The sequence below is a fragment of the Siniperca chuatsi genome, linkage group LG4, assembly GCF_020085105.1.
Source record: "Siniperca chuatsi isolate FFG_IHB_CAS linkage group LG4, ASM2008510v1, whole genome shotgun sequence".
In the NCBI taxonomy this organism is placed as follows: domain Eukaryota; kingdom Metazoa; phylum Chordata; class Actinopteri; order Centrarchiformes; family Sinipercidae; genus Siniperca; species Siniperca chuatsi.
Window position 1 is genome coordinate 19,380,053 of NC_058045.1, and position 19,535 is coordinate 19,399,587.

General features: G+C 41.5%; 1 protein-coding gene across 3 annotated transcripts in view; it reads left to right on the forward strand.

The window, feature by feature from the left end:
• The first annotated feature begins 3,316 nt into the window (after positions 1–3,316).
• LOC122874305 (neural-cadherin-like) overlaps positions 3,317–19,535 on the forward strand; it is an 82,295-nt gene continuing 66,076 nt past the window's right edge. For 2 of the 3 annotated variants that reach the window (XM_044191972.1, XM_044191973.1), the window contains exon 1: positions 3,317–5,517. In XM_044191972.1, coding sequence (XP_044047907.1) covers positions 4,524–5,517 — 994 coding nt within the window. In that variant the 5' untranslated portion in view covers positions 3,317–4,523. The remainder of the gene's footprint in view (positions 5,518–19,535) is intronic. The other variant, XM_044191974.1, reaches the window with a different exon arrangement.

Below are 19,535 nucleotides of genomic sequence, written 5' to 3' on the forward strand. Positions count from 1 at the left end.
GTTCACTTGAATGATGTCAAATGACCAAAAATATAGCTTACATATGCTGACGGGAGATTATATCTCCAGCAAAATATACTGCAGTCCACCATATAAGTAGAATTTACTGAAAGTGTACACATTCATTTAGGCCATGTTTTTAGTAGCCTTTATTTTGTGAAGAAAACTCAACATATTTTGAAGCAGACTATGTGAAATCTATGTTCCTGAGAGCTGGTTAAAATCCTCCTAATTATTCTTTAAATCATTGGTCCTGCTGGAAAACAACTCCTAAACTGACTGTATAAAGCTTTTTCCCCCCTGGACAACAGTGATGATGAACCGCCCCTTGCCTGTATGGATAAAGGACCTCTTTTGGAGGGTACTAGCCTACTAAATGATTTATGAGCATGGAGACCATTTAGAGCCACTCTTATTAAGAGCCCATTTAACAGTGTACCCTGGAAAAAAATGAACAATAGAGTCAAAAGAATCACAGAAGTGGAAGAATGAGGCATGGCTGAGTGGTTTTGAGACAGAGAGCATTATAACTGATCTATTTTAATCTCTCTGACAGCAAATTGGTCATTGACAGTTCTCACTGATTTGCAAAGGAGGCTCAGAAGGTCTTAATAGATCCAGATAATGAAGATCAGACAGTTGGATCCAGCGGCTGTAGCCATGAATAATGAGGGGTGAAGGTGTCTTGTTTTGGTCCCATATCTAAATCATACAGTAGATGCTGCAGTACCACCGCTATTTGTCTACTTAGCTCTGGAAGCCTTCAGTATTTTTCATATTCTCCCCAAATGGGTCCCTCATAATCCTCTCAGCCTCATAAATAGCACATTATTAAATTTACACTATTAGTTCATAGCCTTGACTGGTCCAGTAATGGGAATCTGCCTAATGGCTGGGGCTTGCTGGGATAATTAACTGAGAAAAGAAATGAGAGTTGAGTTGTGCATCTGAGGTAATGTTCTCACTTTCTAAACTGTGTTTCAAAGAGAAGATCATCACCGCCTCTGTTAAAAATCTCACCTCTTCGTTGGGCAGAGCGAGAGGGACACTGAGTTGTTCTAATTTTCACTTTCTTTTATTTTTCAATGATGGCCTCCTGTGTCTTTTGATGATGTGAGAAATCTTTTAATGTGCTATTAGATAGTCGTGATTGTTCGGAACTACAACGACATACTGTTCAAATCACTGATAATTTCTTAGTGTGCTAATCACTGAGGCAACCCCAGGCTCCACTAATCACAATGTAGATATAATAAAAGCGCTCTTCAGACAAGATGTGGCCCTGAAGTTGCCCTTTTTGTTTCTATCAAAACAACAGGCTATGCATTAATCATTCAATTATTTTTTCCTTCAAAGTGGCTGCTGTTGTTCTCATTTTATTATACTTGCTGAGTCTTTCAATGAACAAACGTCAGTCTCTATGAGATGTGGCTTTCAAAGTAAAAAGGCTAAATAGATGCTCGGTAATGAGATGGTTTGGTTTTGTTGCAGTTTTTTGTGCAACTGACATTTTCAAAACCTGATGATACCTCCACTGCATTGTTAATGGTGAAGATAAATCCTGAAGCTGGTGGAACACGTTGCTCCATAATTAATACCTCTATTAATAAACAGTTATGGTTTCTTTCTACAGCACAGCTTAAATACTACAGTAGGTGGTAGGAACCTTGCGGGGATCACAGATCAAATCTAATTAGTCGTACCTAATACATGAGGGAAATGTCTTTATATTTATCCAGTTCCTCTAACTGCTTTTTGCTTTCAGGTTGTGATGAGGGGAAATGTCCTGAGGGGCTCATATACACAGGAACACTACAATGAACTGTGCTACAGAGCTGCTGCTCCTGTCAGGTGTCATGGTGCTTCCAGAAATGGCTCTTTGCAGCTCTTCCAGGGTAACATTTGGGGTAGGGTTTCCATAAAGGTTCACTATAAATGTTCACAGATGTATAGCAACCAGAGAGCTGGATGCTTAGTCATCCATTTTAATTGTCCTGTCATTCTTTAATAAACCTGCCTGTTTCAGCCAATTATTTCATTGACTTCTACTGAACAGTCTATTTTTATGACATTTTTAACACTCTACTTACTCTGTGACATAAACTGCCTTTTAACTGATGTTAATGCCAAGTCCTCTTAACACTACCTTCCATCATTTCCTGTTTATGTTTTTTTACCCTGCTTTTCCAGGATGAGTAATAGACAGTCTGCAATTTACAGAACATCAACATACAAGTTACATCCCCCTAATCCCGTCATCCCTTGTCTCCAAGGAGCACAGAAGCAAAGGTAGAATGTTTTAAATGTGACAAGGCTACAACCTTTGCCTTCAGAAGCTACTTTTGCCTCTGTTTGAGTGAAGGGAATAGATTCAGTCAATTATTCATTAAGTAAGCATGAAGCTTTCTAATGTTCGTCTGCTGCTTACTTCAGTGGGATTTTTTTTTCTTTAATGCCCTGCAGCTCTCAGTTATCTGTTGGAGAAGAGGGATGATGAGACCGTTTCATGATTTTTATTTATTTATTTAAAATTCATTACAGCTTTGTTGTTTTTAGTGTGCTGTATGTTGCCGTTTCATCTCGGTAGATAACTGCTGCAACCCTCAAATAAACTGCCCCTCACACTTTGGCCTGGCCCCGTGATTGAATTAGCCTTTGCTACAGCTATCTCCCATGCTGGCAGTCACGGTGAATTTCACCATGTGAGACAACATGATAAAAGACAGGATTTGATTTGCATTCATGAGGCACTAAGGAAGTTCAAAGAGAAGTTACAGAGCAGAATAGAGAGCACAGGGTCCTCTCAAACAGCATCTATTTTAGATATCAATTTCACCTTAAATGAGAATACCAGTGATGTTACATGAGGTCACTTCCCATCAATAGGCTCCCTGTCATAGTTTGGTCTGAGGTTATCTTTGTGCACATATTTTGAAATGCCTTTCCCTCCTCGGGTCAGAGATTGTAAAAACATCATTGAGCGTGGGATGGCTCATGTGTCCTGGTGACACAGCCCGCAGCTTGTGCCATGTAAGAAATACAGCGATCAACCAATATGAGCTTTGTGCTCCAGCTGCAGGCTGTGATTCAAAATTGTCTAGGGGCTCACTGCCAGTTACCAGAGTTATTGCCTGAAAAGAACAGTTTACTGCAGAGAGTGGATTCGGCTAAAATTGCAGTGATGGATTGTGGTTTCAAATTGATAAGAATCTTTCAGCGGTAGCTTTGATGAATTTTCAAACTGAATACAGATGTGTATGAGCAGATGAACATTGTGTGGCACCACCCACCCCACCCCCCATCCATCCATATGAATATTGATCCATGCACATCTAAAGTAAAGGTTGACATGACATGGGAGACAAACTCAACAGAGTGTACAGCTGTGCTCTCTAGCCCATTATTTCCTTATCTTTTTTGATAATTCAGAGCCCTCCAGTCAATGTAATATTTAGTCTTCTGAATTGTCACGTACGGAGAGGTGAGGGGAATTGGAAGTGTGCAGTCTGTGGGAATTAGCAGTAGCCTCCTACAGATTAGGTTTGGAGTGCTCTGGGTGCTTGGCAGGCTAGCAAAATGGGAGGGAAAAGGAAGAGCAATCAGGGGCCAATGTTAATTTGAATTCTGATGTGCATATAACACTGGCTGCAAAGATGTATGGAGCTACGCAGCGTAGGCTTAAATCATCATGTTTACACAATTTAACAGCCCAGATCCTAGCATCTGCATTTATAATGATGCATTTTCCAGTTTTTGTAGTCTATAATAATGTGATTGCAGTGCATTGTAGGAACTGCAACCTAAAGTTTAGAGAGGACTTGTGACCAGAAGGTCCTGGGTTCAGTTCCTCAGTCAGGCAGGGAGAAGATGAGTGTAATACATGAGTAATTCCTCTACCAACAACAGCTGTAGAAGTGTTCTTGAGCAAGGCAGCACTAACTGCTTCACTGGAGCCAGCATTGGGAGACCGTATTAGTTGGTTTCCAGACAGAGCGTCGATGGGGAAAGGAGCATATGTGTTCACTCGACTTTCCCTCACCAGGAAGGATGAGTGATTTTCTCGCGATCCACACTTCTTTCCGCTGAGAGCGAATTTGTGGCAGGAGGTGTCATACAGCTGGGAAGGCTCTTGCTACGTGTGCACAGGCTCAGCGGGCGTAGAAAGGTTTGAGGCGGGGACCCTCCTGACCATCACACAGGGTGGGGTTCACCGAGGAGCTCCGTTCCCCGTGCGCCGCCACGCCCCCGCGCTTGGCGCTGTCCGGTTCTCTGGTGCTGAACGCTGGGTACGAATACAGCCAACTGCCTGCAGCGCTGTGGACTGCCTGCACTCAGGCGTGCTGCATGGAGCCAAGAGACGGATCTCCCAGAATGAAAAAGCTTTAAGTTCACAGGGGTCTCCTGGAAGGATCATATCGTGGATAACTATGAAGGGAATGTTTCTCAAGTGTTTCTCTCTTCTTTTTTAATGATTTTCTACCAACCCCCCTGAGTCGCTTGGAGGTACATAACTTGCCACCAACATGATTTGGGGTGTTTTGTTATGCTGCCTTCTGACGCCGGCTGCTGGATATCAAACACAGGAGCCTTTCTTTCACGGGCATGTTTTTGAGAACTCCCCGACGGCTTCTAAAGTAAACGGACTCAGCATTCCGGTGAGGCGCATCAACGCGCAGAAATGGTGCCCAGTCTCCGGGATGCACTTCAAACTGTATGGAAACGGCAGCGAAGATTTCCGCGTCTTCGCCCACCACAAGCGGGGAAATATATTGCTAAAAACTTCCAGGGTTTTAGACAGAGAGGCTCGCTCAGAATACCTGCTGAGCGTAGGTCTGTGTTGCCAGACCTGCGTGTCGGAGTCTGTCGTCTTCGAGGTTGCGTCGGTAAAAGTGGACGTTTTGGACACCAACGACCACGAACCGACTTTTCGCAGTGCAGACACCGTTCGCCTAACTTTAGATGACACCACTGCTATCCGTAGTGTAGTTTACAGGCTGGAGGCTGTCGACGCAGACAGCGGCAACAACGCAGAGTTGACATACATTTCCATCCCTAAAAACGGCAGTTTCTATGTTGTCCCGAAAACAGGCGAAGTTTTGCTGGTTGACTCTATCCTGGGGCTACCCTCTAAAGTCAAATTCTATGTTTTTGCCAGAGACCACGGATGGCCTCCTCTGACCAGTAAAGGTGTAGTGGTTACTATAGCTCCACGGCGGTGGGCGACGCGTCCTGCTGAATTAGCGGGCTCAGGAAGGGCAGGACGGTCGCCGAGGGCGTTACTTGACCCTGACACTGTGGTTTCCCTCAACGTGTCTGAAGATGCCAGCATCGGCTCGGTCATAACGAGCCTGAGTCCCACCAGGTTTCAGTCAGCCGCCTACGAGCTGATTTACCCGGAGTCAGTGAGCCCTCCGGTCACAGTGGGGCGCGACAGTGGAGATATCATGATAACCAGGAGGCTGGATAGGGAGACAGAGCCTTTGGTGGAGCTCACTGTTAAGATCCAGGATAAACGAGGTGTGTAGAATATTCCTCTATTAATCCGCACTTAAGTTAGGTCATGCACCCCCCCGCCTCTTTCCCAGGGAATTATGTGCATTGTGCTCATGATGCCCTATTTTAATGGGTTGCTGCACATTACATGCACATGATAAAATGGTGCTGCCATCTGGACACCTCACCCTTCATCAGTGGACCCCCTCAGCAGCCTTGACATATCCACATATCCATCATATCCAAACAGGGCTGTCAGTGTAGCTGCAGCATAGGATCATTCCACAGGTGTGCCTCATTATCATCCATCCACCCACTTACCTGAAATATCAGTTTAAACATTGCAACATTAAGTGGAGAGATTTTTTTTATGTATTTCAATATTTGTCGAATTTATTATGATATGCATGAGATATTTCATTTATGATTGAGCATTACACGCTTATTTGTAGCAGAGAAAAGATGAGATTTTCAGTTTATGGTTAAGGTGCTTTGTGAACTGGTTGAATTATGTCCTTGATTGACATAGTTTGCAACTGTGAAGTTGTTTTCAGAGCTAATCCTTGCAGAGTGGCAAACCACTTCAACCCTCTCTCTGTATCATCTACTGGCATTACCCCTCTAATCCTCCCCTCATTCACTCTCTAGTCCCAGGGATTTGAAGTAGCACTGCCACAGTCAGTCAACCTTTCAAATTCTTGGAGTAAAGGTGAAACTTGTGTGCACCAGCTGTTCAACTGTTCCTCCGAAAGTTAGACTTCAAGCTTAAAAACAAGAAAACAAAAAACAAAAACAAGGAATCAAAATGATTTGCTTTGTAATTGAGCTACATAGTGTGCAGGAAACAGTGTGCGCTGTTTTCATTTGAATTGCCTGCTGCTGTTACATTACACAGCATGTTCTAGATTGTAATTGCATGCCTGATTGGGACACATTCTTGCAAAGGGGTGTCTGGAGGTTTTTCAGAGAGAGCAAAAATAGTCAGAATTCTGACATTTTTTTCTTTTTTACAGATGCGTAACAGAAATAAGCCGCTCTAGCCTGACAGATATTCAGATACCTTCCTCCATTTTACCTTTCTCACCTGCAAAACTCTCCTCCCCTGATCAAAGGCATGGCATGTCCTTTATCCTGTGACTACAGCTTTCCAGACAGAATCCTGACAGGAGTCTGGGAGGACAGGCCTTTCTTCTGCTTGTCTCATTCCCAATTCGTGCATACACATCTCTCTGAGTGAAGAAGTCCATTTTAGCTGATTTTCTCAAATCTCTCATGTGAATTCGCTTCATACTGTTGCATGTGGGTTTGCTTGGGTGTTGCAATGAATTCGTGGTCTGTCTCATAGGTAAAAGAGCAAGCTCATAGACACATCACAGAGAGAGAGAGAGAGAGAGAAAAGAATGAGTGAGATGCTTTGTATGTGTGCACGTGTCTTTGTATACAAGTGTGAGACTGCATGGTCATACTAAAATTGACCCCAGGTACAATAACAACAGTTTTAATAAGGCCCCATGTGTTGCATCATCTCAACTTACTTTACCACCGTAAACTCTCTGTAGCACAGAGCTGTCTGTGGTGCTGACAGTCACCTGCTGAATGTCAAATAGAAAGCACTGTCAGACAGCAGTCTACCAGCAGTTCAAAGAATACTCAAGTCAACAGCATTCAGTGCTAACCTTAAAAATATTTACTACATTATTCACATACAAGGGGTGGATAAAATAGTAGGTACACTAACACAATCCAATGCCACAGCATGACAAACCATGGCCTCAAAAACCAGTACCAGAGTTGAAATAGCGCTTCTCAGAGACAGTTACAAAGGTACAGTACTTCCTGTATCTTTGTAATAGTACACATAGTTTTTATTGCAGCATCATTTTAGGGATTCTGTTCAATTCCTGAGTCTTCCTTTCATTTTGTCCACACCTTGTGCATACTGAGCTTTCATTCTAACACAGATGTACCAACACTGATGAAAAGTCTCACTTCTGATCCTCTTCCTCTACAACACTAATATTGCTGACTCCCATGCTTATATTACAACTAGCACTATTACCATAAAGCCATCTCTTCTAGCCTATATGTAAATGTGTACCTTAGTGATTGATTTTCTGTTAACAGGCATCACTGCTCAGTGTTTGCTCTCCTGGATAATTCCAAGAATACACACATGTTCTCTACAGTCTGTGTGGGGAAAAGAATATATGTGGTTATTAACTCCTGAATGCAGATTTACTAATTGTGTGAATGTGTTCACTAACTGGTTAATTTGGGCATGAAATGTTAATTGCACTAGTGCGAGGCTTCCTTATGTTAATAAGTTTGCTGTGAGTACAGCGTTATGATTAGAGCCATCAGAAGAACTATTATTTGTGCTGTTCAAATAGAGATTAAAATGTCTAATTTGACACTTAGATATCTCAGATTCTGGCACACTGCAGATGAGGGGGAGATGGAACAGCGGTACTGGATTACTCTCAGTATGGGGTCCATCCTCATCTGCGCATACTTACCTGAATGAAAATGTGCTTACCAAAAACTCATCCTCTCCCCCCCATGGCTCTACGACGTGACATGTTTGAAATCTGAGCCGTCTTTGTAGTCTGTTGTATTAATCAAAAACCGAGTTAAAAGGTTTTATTTGAATAAATGTTTAATAATAAGGTTATAATGTGCTAAGTGTGCCATCAAATGTTTTATTATCAGGACAAAAATGTAGTGGCACAGTAGTTGGCACACATTTTACCCAGGAATCCATTTTTAAAAAGATATTGAGGCCTACCCCAAAATGTGGTTGTTTCTCATAGTCATGAATATAATTAAAATAATTTACCGTAACTCTCATATCTGATGCTGCTCTTATTCAGATATGATATAATTAGTCATCGTTGTGATTGGCATTTTCTGCAGAAATGGATCATTTAATGTATCATGCAACATATTGTCACATATGACTGCTCAGTTTGAACAATGACATTGGTTAACCAGTTTGGGATTATTCTTTACTCTTGCTCATATCAGAAGTAATATTCTTATATAACACATTACCATCACGGCGCTGTGATTCATTACACCACTTACTTTTTAATTACACCCCCAAAGTTAGGAATTACTTTCTCTTTTGCAAAAACAAAACACACATTTTCACTTAATTTCTTTTCTTTTAATTATGCTTTGCTCAAAACTTTCTTTAATGTAATATGAAAATTAGGTTGTATAACTTCCAGCGGAGTATATGTACTTAGGATTATATGTGCTGCTATACATAATAATTTTTTGGGGTTGGAATCTAATTAGGACTTTATTGTGCATATAAGACAGGATTTCAGGACCCCCTGACAAGCTTTGACCCTGTTCCTCAAACTCTGATGGATCAGATTTAGTTTACGGTAGTATCACCGTGTTTGCCTATGGAATCTGTTCTTCCTCAGGGTCCCATGAAAGTATTCCTCCTTTCTCGTTGACTAGATCCCCTGCTAATGTTGGAGAAATATTTACCTTCTAAACTATATTCAGTACACCAAAAATCCCCAGAGAAAACAATGAAGTGATATTTTTCTGTCATAGCCTCTGTGTATCAAACTAGCAGTATAAGAAAAAAAAGGTAAAAGCAATGGAAGTAGGCCATGACTCATGACTCACAGAAACTGGTTATGTGGTGTTGTTTTGAGGAGAGGGAGTGAGGGACCTCTACAGCTCTTCATGTAAAGGATTTTTGATGGCCCACAGAGGACGTCAGTTTAGATTTGTATTGGTGGGGAATTTTTGCTTTTGGTTGTCCCACCCGAAGAATCCTTTTCTTTGCACCTGAGTAGGAATCTGTTAATGGTATTTGACGGGTTAGGAGGGGTATTGAGTGTTGCAGTCCTTTGTGAGTTGGAGTAGGGGATATTGGAGTGGTTTCTCTCTCTCCTTTAGGTATCTGTGGGCAGGGTGGCATTCAGCTTGTGGTAATCACCTCTTCTCAGCCTGTTTTGTCAAGGAACCTTCTTCTGTTCTCTCTCTGTCCTCCTCTCGCCTTCCTGTCTCATAGTCAGCATCTTGCCTCATGCTGTCTTTAATCCAATTTCCCCTTTCATACACCCCACACACACACACACACACACACACTATCTATTTGCATATTCCCCCTTGTGATGTGAAATGAATTGAGAAGAGACCCGATCTCATTTTTGTTTGTAATTTGGGACTGTGGGGCTGTTTGTTTAAGTAGAAAACAATTTCTGTCTGTATTTATTCAATTTAGTAAATAAAACATGCCTGTGGTGATTATGCTTTATTTTATGTGTGATTGTGAGCATGTGTGTGGTTGCATCATGGATTTTTTTCATGCACATGTCTAATTGTGTACATTTGTTTGTGTAGTCTGTGCATGTGTTAAATGCTATGATTGTCCTTTCAGTATTCAGATTCCCCGCAGCAGAGAGTCTCAGATTTGTTTGTTTCTGACGACATGCTGTGAAGCTGTAACATGCCTGCAGCATTTGATTTCTGCTCTGTGGTCTCTCAGATATTAAATGGATTTGTCTAAGCAACATCCCTGCAGTCCTCTCTTCTCTACAGTACGTGCATGTATCTGATGCCATGTAGGAGGGAAGGGGAGTGTGTTTGCCACAGTTTTTTAAAGATGGGATTAAGCAGAGAAAATAAGAGCAGGGAGAGGATGGAGTGTAGCTCCCCTCTACATGTAGAAGATATTTAAAGGGGATACAGGACACTGCTATAAGGGGCACCGAAAGGTCAGGACAAGCTGTAATGCTGGGTGCATGGTCATAGAGAGTGGCTTTAAGATCAAGAAGGTTAAGTGAGGCAAAGGTGAGAAACCTAAGGAGGAATGAGAAACACAGGGAAGGACAGAGGCAGAAAAGGATGGAAGGAGTGTGTAAATGCATGCCTGTGTGAGATTATTTTTTTCTGCGTGCCTGTAAGCTTTACTGAAGATAAGTAAAGGGCAGCCAGATCAGAGGCAGGAAGTTGTATACTGCTGACGAGAGGTCAGCTTGGTGAAACATAATTGTCAGATGGTTAGAGGGCAGAAGTAAGAAACTATTGGGGTGGCAGGAGGGGAATGAGGTGTGCATGTACTCTAGCTGAGTGGATGGCTACAGGGCACAGGGGGGCGGGAAAAAATTTAGTACTGTACAGCTGCAAAAAGGGCATTGTGTGCTTGTATTTGTCTGAAGATCGTTTGGGGGCAAATGGAGGGAAGATGAAAGGAAAAGTATGACCTGCCCTTTGGAATGGCATGACGAGAGTAAGAAAAGATAGATAGAAAGACAGAATATTGTGTTGGCTCTTGAAAGGAAACTTCTATTTCTGGGTATCAAAATATTATCAAAATCGCAATATGGCCAAGTGCAATATCCAAATTGCAGGAGTTGCGTTTTTTTGATAAAAGTAAAATGTGTCACAACATACCAATATAAATGAAGCATTGTGGTGCTAATGAAATGCCCCAGCCTACAAATCATATTCTCCAGATGTAAGGGAACATGCTTGTTTGGTACAGACCCCAGCAAAAAACACATCATCATTTTTATTTTTTTCAGTAAAAATAAAATGCAAAAATGACCATTAACACTAAACCCGTGACTCATATTGTAATCGCAATATCTGTCAAAATAATTGCAATATGATTTTTTTGCGTTCAGCCCTAGTATCCGCCGATACTGAGTAATGAACCAAATTTAAACTTGGAACTCACAGGGATCATTGTTATGTAAGGTAGCACAAGGCCAGGGATTCTGCAACATGTCGTCCAAATTAAACAACAACATGTTGTCTGTCACTGCACTTCAAAACAATGGATATTAGCATTTTCTGATCTGACGCAACCATCGGCAGGACAACATCACTTGTGTGTGCCTTCCAAAGCCATTGTTGGGTAGGTTGATTAGGTTTCAGCACAAAAACAATTTGGTTAGGCAAAGATCATGCTTTCGGTTAAAAAACATTACTTCGTTAAGGTAACCAGAAGCGAACAGCATGTCAAAGTATGATGTTTTGATGACTTGTCCACCACCCCGACCCCTCCCTTTGTGGCTCCATAACATTGCACACTCTCTGACTGATGAGTCATAGTTCCTACAGCAGCTAGAGGTCACTTGAACGTACACGTGCTGTTATTGGGCATTTGCTGAAACGACTAATGCTGTCCTTTTTCTTTGGAGGACACTTTAAAGGGATTGCTGTGGCAGTAAAAACTCAGTCGGTGGCCTGCCATGACTTAATCAATATAACTCATAGCAGAAACACCAAATGTCATCATGACATCATAATGAGATTGAGAGAAACTGTATTTAATGTGAATAGGTCACGTCTCATCTGCTTAATAAGGTCAGTATGGATCCTGATACCAGATCAAATCGGTGGATCCCTACTACCAGAACAACTAGAAGAGGGAGGAAGAGAAGATATTTGTGTGTGTGCAGGTGTCAGAGCAGGATAAGTTGGCGTAAGTTGCCAAAAAACACAATTATAGAGCCGAAGACGTGGAAATATAGTGAGGATGTGTGTCTTTCTGTCATTCTGTTTACACGAGGAATGTATATCTCATTACAGCAGAAACCTCAACACTCGACCCACATAAATTACGCAAGTTTGTAGTGTGAGGTTTAGTGGGAGATGTGAGTGCTGCACAAGGCACTATGCTGTGAGGACAGTCATGGCGACAGGGTTTTTATCTGGCCAAGGGTCTGCATTATTGATGCCCATTACCACAGACATTGTCAACTCCAGACATTGCATGGAGGCAGGCGCTGTCAGGTAAATGTCTTGCTGACCTCCAACGGCACAGATTCCCAGAATGCCTCCGTGCAACCTGGTGTCTACCTGTGTGATAAATGAGCCTGACTTGCACATTGTACAAGGAGCTTATCACCAACTTTTGTTTTATGAAATCTAATCCATGATGCGCTAAGACCAGCGTTGTAGGAGACAAAGGTTTGCGTTTGAGGGTTTGGTTGATGTAATTTAATTTTCTGCTATTGTGTTTGCTGTGATTGCCTATATTTGTAATGATTTGTGATGAACACAGTAACGGTTTATTTCACTGGCTGAATTTCCCGTCCACACCTGCCATTTCCCCATCCATTTAAAATTTTTATTTTGGCTCCACCTTTGCATGCTGGATAGCCTCTCTGTGGCATTTCCCCAGAGAGCTGAATTGATTTTACACTATTGATTAACCAGGAGCTGTTTTGCGCCCAGTCACAAAACATCACTTTAAACAACAATTTATATGTCGCAGAATAGGCTGTGACAGACTGTTGCTGATAGTTTACAAACTCACAGAGAGGTAGGTGTGTGATTGAATCGAAGGGCTGATAGAACTGTCCTGAAGCACTCTAATGAATCAGCTTTTCAGACAAGCCTGCCTATAGGCTAGAACGAGCAAGGGAGAATTGGAACTAGTGCTGGGATATGTCTTGGGAATTCAGTGCTTGTGCTTATTTATCTATTTGGTCTTGAATTTCACAACCTTTTGTACCCAAAGGTCCAATTAACTGATCATAACAATGGTTGCAGCTCCGCTCTCGGTGGCCCAAGGAGGCACTGAGTACACACAGGACACAGACAACTTTGAAAGCTTTGCTGGATGAACTGTGAACAAGGAGATTCTTAATGCAGGAAAAAAAGATCACATGGCTGGCCAAGTTGCTTTTGACATGCCATGAACTTTGCTTTAGAGTAAAGCGCACAAATTGCAGAAATTGCAGTAATTGTGTGACACCAAATTTCACAGTTTGAGTGCAGCTTTTGTTGAAAAGATGAAAATGACTGCCATGCAAAAAGAGATGGTAGAATGAAAAGACTTTTTCTAAAATTTAGTCTGACTTGCAATCAGAAAGACTGTGTAGAAGGCAAGGGAATTGCAGCTCAGATTAGAAAATGTGTTTGAAGATGATGTCCATTTCATGGTTCAGTTATTTAATCAAGTCCAGGAAACAGGGAGACAGTCTACAACTCCATAACAGCCAGAAGATGGCTGATTACAGTAGCATCTGTCTTTGATGCAGAGAAAATGTAGTGGCTCGAAGGGCTGATGAGCATTCAGGAGACTGCAAGGGCTGCTATATGGATATTTTCAAATGTGACTTTGTGTGTGTTTTTGTGTGAGAGAGTGGCAGATAGATAGAGAGATATGCAAACAGAGGATCTAAAGACCACAAAGGAGGACATACAAAAGACCATTTTTGTTCCTGCTTGTTTTGTGAACTGGCTGGACTCTCTATTGTATGCTTTTGTTATGTTCTTCCCATCTGTAATTGGACATTTCTGTTATGTTATTCTTTTCCAAACTTGGCTCATGGGCCTGTGCGTGTGGAGAATGTGTGTGAGGGTTTTTTTCTCTGTGTTCCAGCTACCAATTTGTGTCTGTTCTCAGTAGAACCAGTGAACGTACATGGCTTTCTTTCTATTTTTCTCTCTGCCTCGACTGTGTAGGGCTTAATTCTGTGAACTAATCAGACCATATGGTCTCTACAGTCTTATGATGTGCTGAAAAGGATGGGATAGGGATGGTGCTGTGTCGTTAGTAGCGCCAGCCTTGCCGTAGAAACACAGCCACACATTAAGGATCAAGACCTAGAACTGAGTTTGCAGCAGCCCTTGTAGCCTCTTGTACTCAAAATGAAATGAAGAAAAATATAAAAAATTAGGTTGTGGAAAGTGTTTTTCTTTGCCTATCCTATACGACGTGTCATTTTTCACAAGTTATTGACTCATAATTACTGCTGCCCTTTCTGCCCCGACACCGCAGCTGCTATTTTATCGAGTCATTTCAATAATTAATTGTTTGAATGTGCGTTAACTTGGCTTAGATGAATATCTCTGACTGAGAAATGGCTGTGTCTGTCAAACACTAAATTAAGGATCTGCCCCTAAATGTTTGGTGAGCCTCATGAATTATCATGTGCTCAACATTACACGAGTCACTCAGCTTGTCTTAATATTTGGATTGAGTGCGAGATCGCCATATATTTACAGTAAATCCTACTGATGGAGCATTACTTTTTAAAAATATTAATGAGCTCATATTCATCCAATGTGAATGAGTTAAGATTATCACAGATTTGGGGCATTAAAGTTGATTAATGTTGGTCTTTACTACATATGTTAGATATAAGCATAGATTTCCATTGTTCACGTAGCTCTGATAGCAGATATTGTGATAAATCATGATGAGGTGGGGGTGTTTAACACTTGGTTTCTCTCGCACACAGTGCAAACATTGATCTTCTTTAATCTTGCTGGCCTGCTGTTAATGACAGGAGATGATGGTCCACACAGGACAGACTGCTCACTGGATTAGATATCTAAATGAGGACTTTATCCTCATCCCCCCTTCTCTTCCCCCATTTCCAATAAGCCAGACCGCAGTCACATGCTGTGTTACACTTTAATGCATATGACTAGTGTAGTGTGTAGCATGTTTTGTGCACATGTGTCTGTATGTGCAAAGCAGACAATGGACACACCATGTCCATGTGTGTTTTGTCAGTGTGTGTTCATGCAAGTGTGCATCTTTTACATTGGAGCAACACTGTCACACTGCTGCTCCATATTAATCTGCTGTACTTACACAGGAATACATTTGCATTGTTCAACGCATTATTGTACCTTTGCACAATAAGAGACAGTGATAGGGTGTTCCCAGAATGCCTCTCTCTGGTGTGCTAAACAAACACAGACCCAGGTTCTGGTTTCAGTGATAGATTAATGCTGTCTCACCCTCACACTGTGGCTTGTTTTCCCATTAAACCTGTGCGGCTCCCTCTGTTGCTTCTGCCTGGCCCTGGTCTTGCTGTGCGTATGTGTTTGTGTGTGTTGGCGTTTCTGACCGTGCGTGGGCTGTGTGTGTTTGTGTTTGTTTGCCCCTATACATGTTTCTATGGAAAGATATCGAAAGGGCTCAGAGGACAACCCCCATCAATCACCAACTCAGAAGGAAATGGAGAGAGGGATGGAGGATGGAAAGAGAGATGGAGGTCGCCACAGGAAGCAGCATTTGGAAAAAAGGAGAGGGGGAGACAGAGGAGAAGTGGATGAATGGATGGAGCGGTCTGGGCTGGCTCTGATTGAGCTGGGTAGTGTAGTTTATATCCTTTAGAGATAAGGCCGGGCAGCACTGCGCAGCAGCTTCCTCCCCCTGTAGCTTGAACTGAGCGTGATAATAAGAAAGCGTGAATGGGGCAAATTGAATTAATGCCGCAGCACACCATAAAAGCCCTAACTATAATGCATTTTAAAATCCTATAATGAGCAGAGAGCTAAAATAATTTCACACTCCAGTGAAGAAGATGGCCCTCTAACAGATTTTGGGCCTGGCTGACACTGCCAGGGCTTTTGTCATTTAATATGACTCTAGGTGCTATGTCGAAATGATACTTACTTTTACTTCCTGGGGTACAACAGCGTGAGGCAAACTTGACCAAAGTGACCAAACCATTCAAATTTCTGCAACACATGCAGAGCTTAATCAGAGCAGGGAGCGGCTGTTTGCCTGCTGATGTCTCGCTTGGGTCAGTTTTACAGTCTCGGGGTAAAACAGAGTTACAGAGAGGGCACATCTGCCATGAAAGTAGTCCCTCATTACTCTTCATTAACAGCCCATTCAGTGATGGGGAGAGCGGTAGGAGTTGGACCCTATCCTGCTTGCGTCCACACACACTAGCACGCTCATACGCGTGTATACACACTGAGAAAAGGCACAGATGTGTGCTTTTGTATGCACACGCTCAGAAACACACTGTTCTCCGTCCTCACATGCTCTCAGCTCTCCCATCTTCATCATTAGAGTCATACCGTCATAAAGCTGAAATTACCTCTCCATCATCAAACCAGGGAGAGAGAGAAAGATAGCTCTCTGACACACACTAACACTAACAGACAGGTGCTGATAGAGACTAATGACTGAATGAAAGCCTCTGGTATGAACAGTGCACCTCTCTGGCTGCAATGGAAGAGAGCAACATGGTATCGATCGCTATTTCCTCTTCTGTCCTCACCTCTTCTCTCCTCTCCTCTCCTCTCATCTTCTCTCCTCTCATCTTCTCTTCTCTTCTCTTCTCTTCTCTTCTCTTCTCTTCTCTTCTCTTCTCTTCTCTTCTCTTCTCTCCTGTTCTCTTCTCGACCTTTGTGAACATCAAACCAAACCTTGCTCACCGTTCCCTGAGGAAAATTTTTTTGTTTTTCTGGAGATGCATTGGATTTCTTGGAACTCCTTACACTTTCCACTTAACCCCAGGCAAGTGTGAGCTGAGGGTGCATAGGAGCATCTCACTCATCTGCTTTCTACTGGAAACACATACAAACACACATGTACACAGCTACTGTTACACATCAGTACACAAACAACAACACACACACAAAGTACGCCACACTGACATTCCAACCATACATGCACATGCACAATTTCACACACGTAAAAGCCTAGAAACACACATGAACGTGCAAACAAGACGCAATTCAGTAAAACGTCAATACTCTTACACTGCCACACAAACACTCGTGCAGACAGTATGTAACACACAAGTGCACACGCATGGTATATACAAGTTGGGGAAACATACACACCACATGTTTCCAAAATGAAAGCCCAGATTGAGGTGCAAAGCATGACAGGGAGAGGCTAAACAACAATTTCTATCTGTATACCTTAGGTCCTCTTACTGAGAGATTGGATTGGAATATTCCATTTTGCGATGTCATTTAGATTAATTTACCTTGCCACCTTTCCAAATGACTGGTCTCTGCTGTGAACTGTGCGACAGGGCATGTATGTGTACCGTTACACATCCATGTAATTTGTAGTGCAGTGGGTTGGTGGGTGGAAGGGGTATGTGAGTGCACCATGCACTGTACTGTACGTATGCTTGAGTGCATATTATTTCTACACTAAGTGTCTGTTTGGATAGCAGCAGCATTGTTCCATCACAAATTTGAGAATAGAAAGGATACTTCAAAGCCGTATTTAATTATGTGTGAAATCACAGATAGTTGTGAAGATGCAATACTTGACTACTAATGTAGTGCTTATGTAAATGTGAAATAATGTCTGTACAATTATTTCTTCCCAGTTTCATTTGAGAAGAAGCAAAAAATCCCACACATTGTCAATCACTTGTACTCACTTTAATTTAATTTAAAAATATCCACCAGAAAGCTCCGTTTGTTTATTTATCTTCACCTGCCCATCAAAAGCTCAGAGTACACAGAGCTGTATGGCTTTTATAGAACTGAGAATAGAGCTCATGTAGCCGAGTGCCCATTTTATCTTCTTATGTTGCCTTCCAATCAAATTTTAAAGATCTTGCTGTCTGCAGCCTCTGTTAGGAAGCTTTTAACTCCCAATCAACAGTAATCTTACAGAATACCTACAGTTTAAAAATCTGTTTTGTTTAGACTTCCAAAGTCTAGATAAGAGACAAAAGGCAATCAAGTATTTTCAATCAGGGCCTCGAAACTTTGAAGCCACTAGCCTTAAGAAATGTAAACAGCACCACTGTATCTTATTTTAAGACATATCTGAAAACCTTATTATCTTGCATTCAATACTCAACCTGTTACTGCCCTCGTTATGCTGTAGGACTAATATTGGATTTGTATGGAGCACTGGGTCCTGTTGGCTTTGATGGTGTATTTAGCATTTGTTGAAATGGTGAATGGACTATTAAACCTGTTTTTATGTATGTTGGTGGTACTCCTCTGCTTTTTGGGTCTTGATGGGGAACTGTAGGGCTTTCCTGTTGGTATTGCTGATGGTTGTCAACAGTTGTATTGTCCAACTTGAAACAATGAAATGAATACAGCAACACTTGAGGGAAAATTTGTGTGCATTGTTGCCTAGAAGCAGAGGCAGATAAGAGTACCGATATCAATATAATCTCTGTGCATCTAGTGCAGATATGCTGAAGGTCAGGGATGTGTTTAGCACAACGTTAGCTTAGCACAAAGGCTTTGGAAAACAATAGTATAGTGTAGTGACTTCTCTGCCAAAGAGACACAAAAAATTCCATCAGTTCAGTTTGAAAAAGCTCGGTTTGTATTGTTTATGCTGATGATTCAACTGGGACAGTTTTATTCAGTGTTAATGTGGGAGTCCTGGATTCCTGAAATAACTCGTATGACTTCAGTGCTCTGTAACCTGGCAGAAAGTAACTAAGTACATTTACTCTAGTACTTTACAAGTACAATAGGTACTTGCATTTTACTTTACCATTTCCTTCATGCTATTTAATACTTCTACTCAACATTCAGAGGGAAATATTTTTACTTACTACTTTTTACATATGATCAGCTTATAAAATATGATGCATTGTTATAGATTAAATCAGTGGTTGGCAACCTTTTCAGGTGTATCCAAATCACTCCCTTTTCACTGTATAGTGCACCATATTTATCCTTCGCCATTGTATTTGAATGTCAAAATTCTGGGTGTGAAATGAATGCTCTATATAGTGCTCTCAAAGTACTACTTTCTGCCAACAATCCCACAATGCAATGCCACATTTAATAGAAGCAAAAATTACCATTGTGTGACACTATGCCTGTCAGTGATGACGCAAAATGAATTAGCCAAAAAAGTGAAAACACCTGTGTGGTTGTTGAGAGCCTTTAATATTAGCTTCACCTCGACCAGCTACAACATTGAATGCTGCTTACACATGCATCAGTAATCATAATCCAATAATGTTGAATGACAGGGTTCATTCTTCTGGTGAGGAGTTTGTTTTGTAATAGAGTATTTTCACATTGAGATATTGCTATTTTACTATTTTTTAAGTAAAATATGTAAAAGCAATATTAGTGGATCTACGACTCTTAAGTTACATGTCTTCTCCATCTTTTCCAGATAGCTACAATTTAAATAGTTAAGTTTAATTAGATGGTCTTGAATGTATTTTACATTAGTGTAAAATAACAGGCAACATAGAATTCTATAGGGTATTGTTTGTATTACTTGTGTAAACTGAATTTATCAGCAGTCAAGTTAGGGAAAGCCTTTCTGATCTGCCTCCATTGCTGGCAGGACAAAG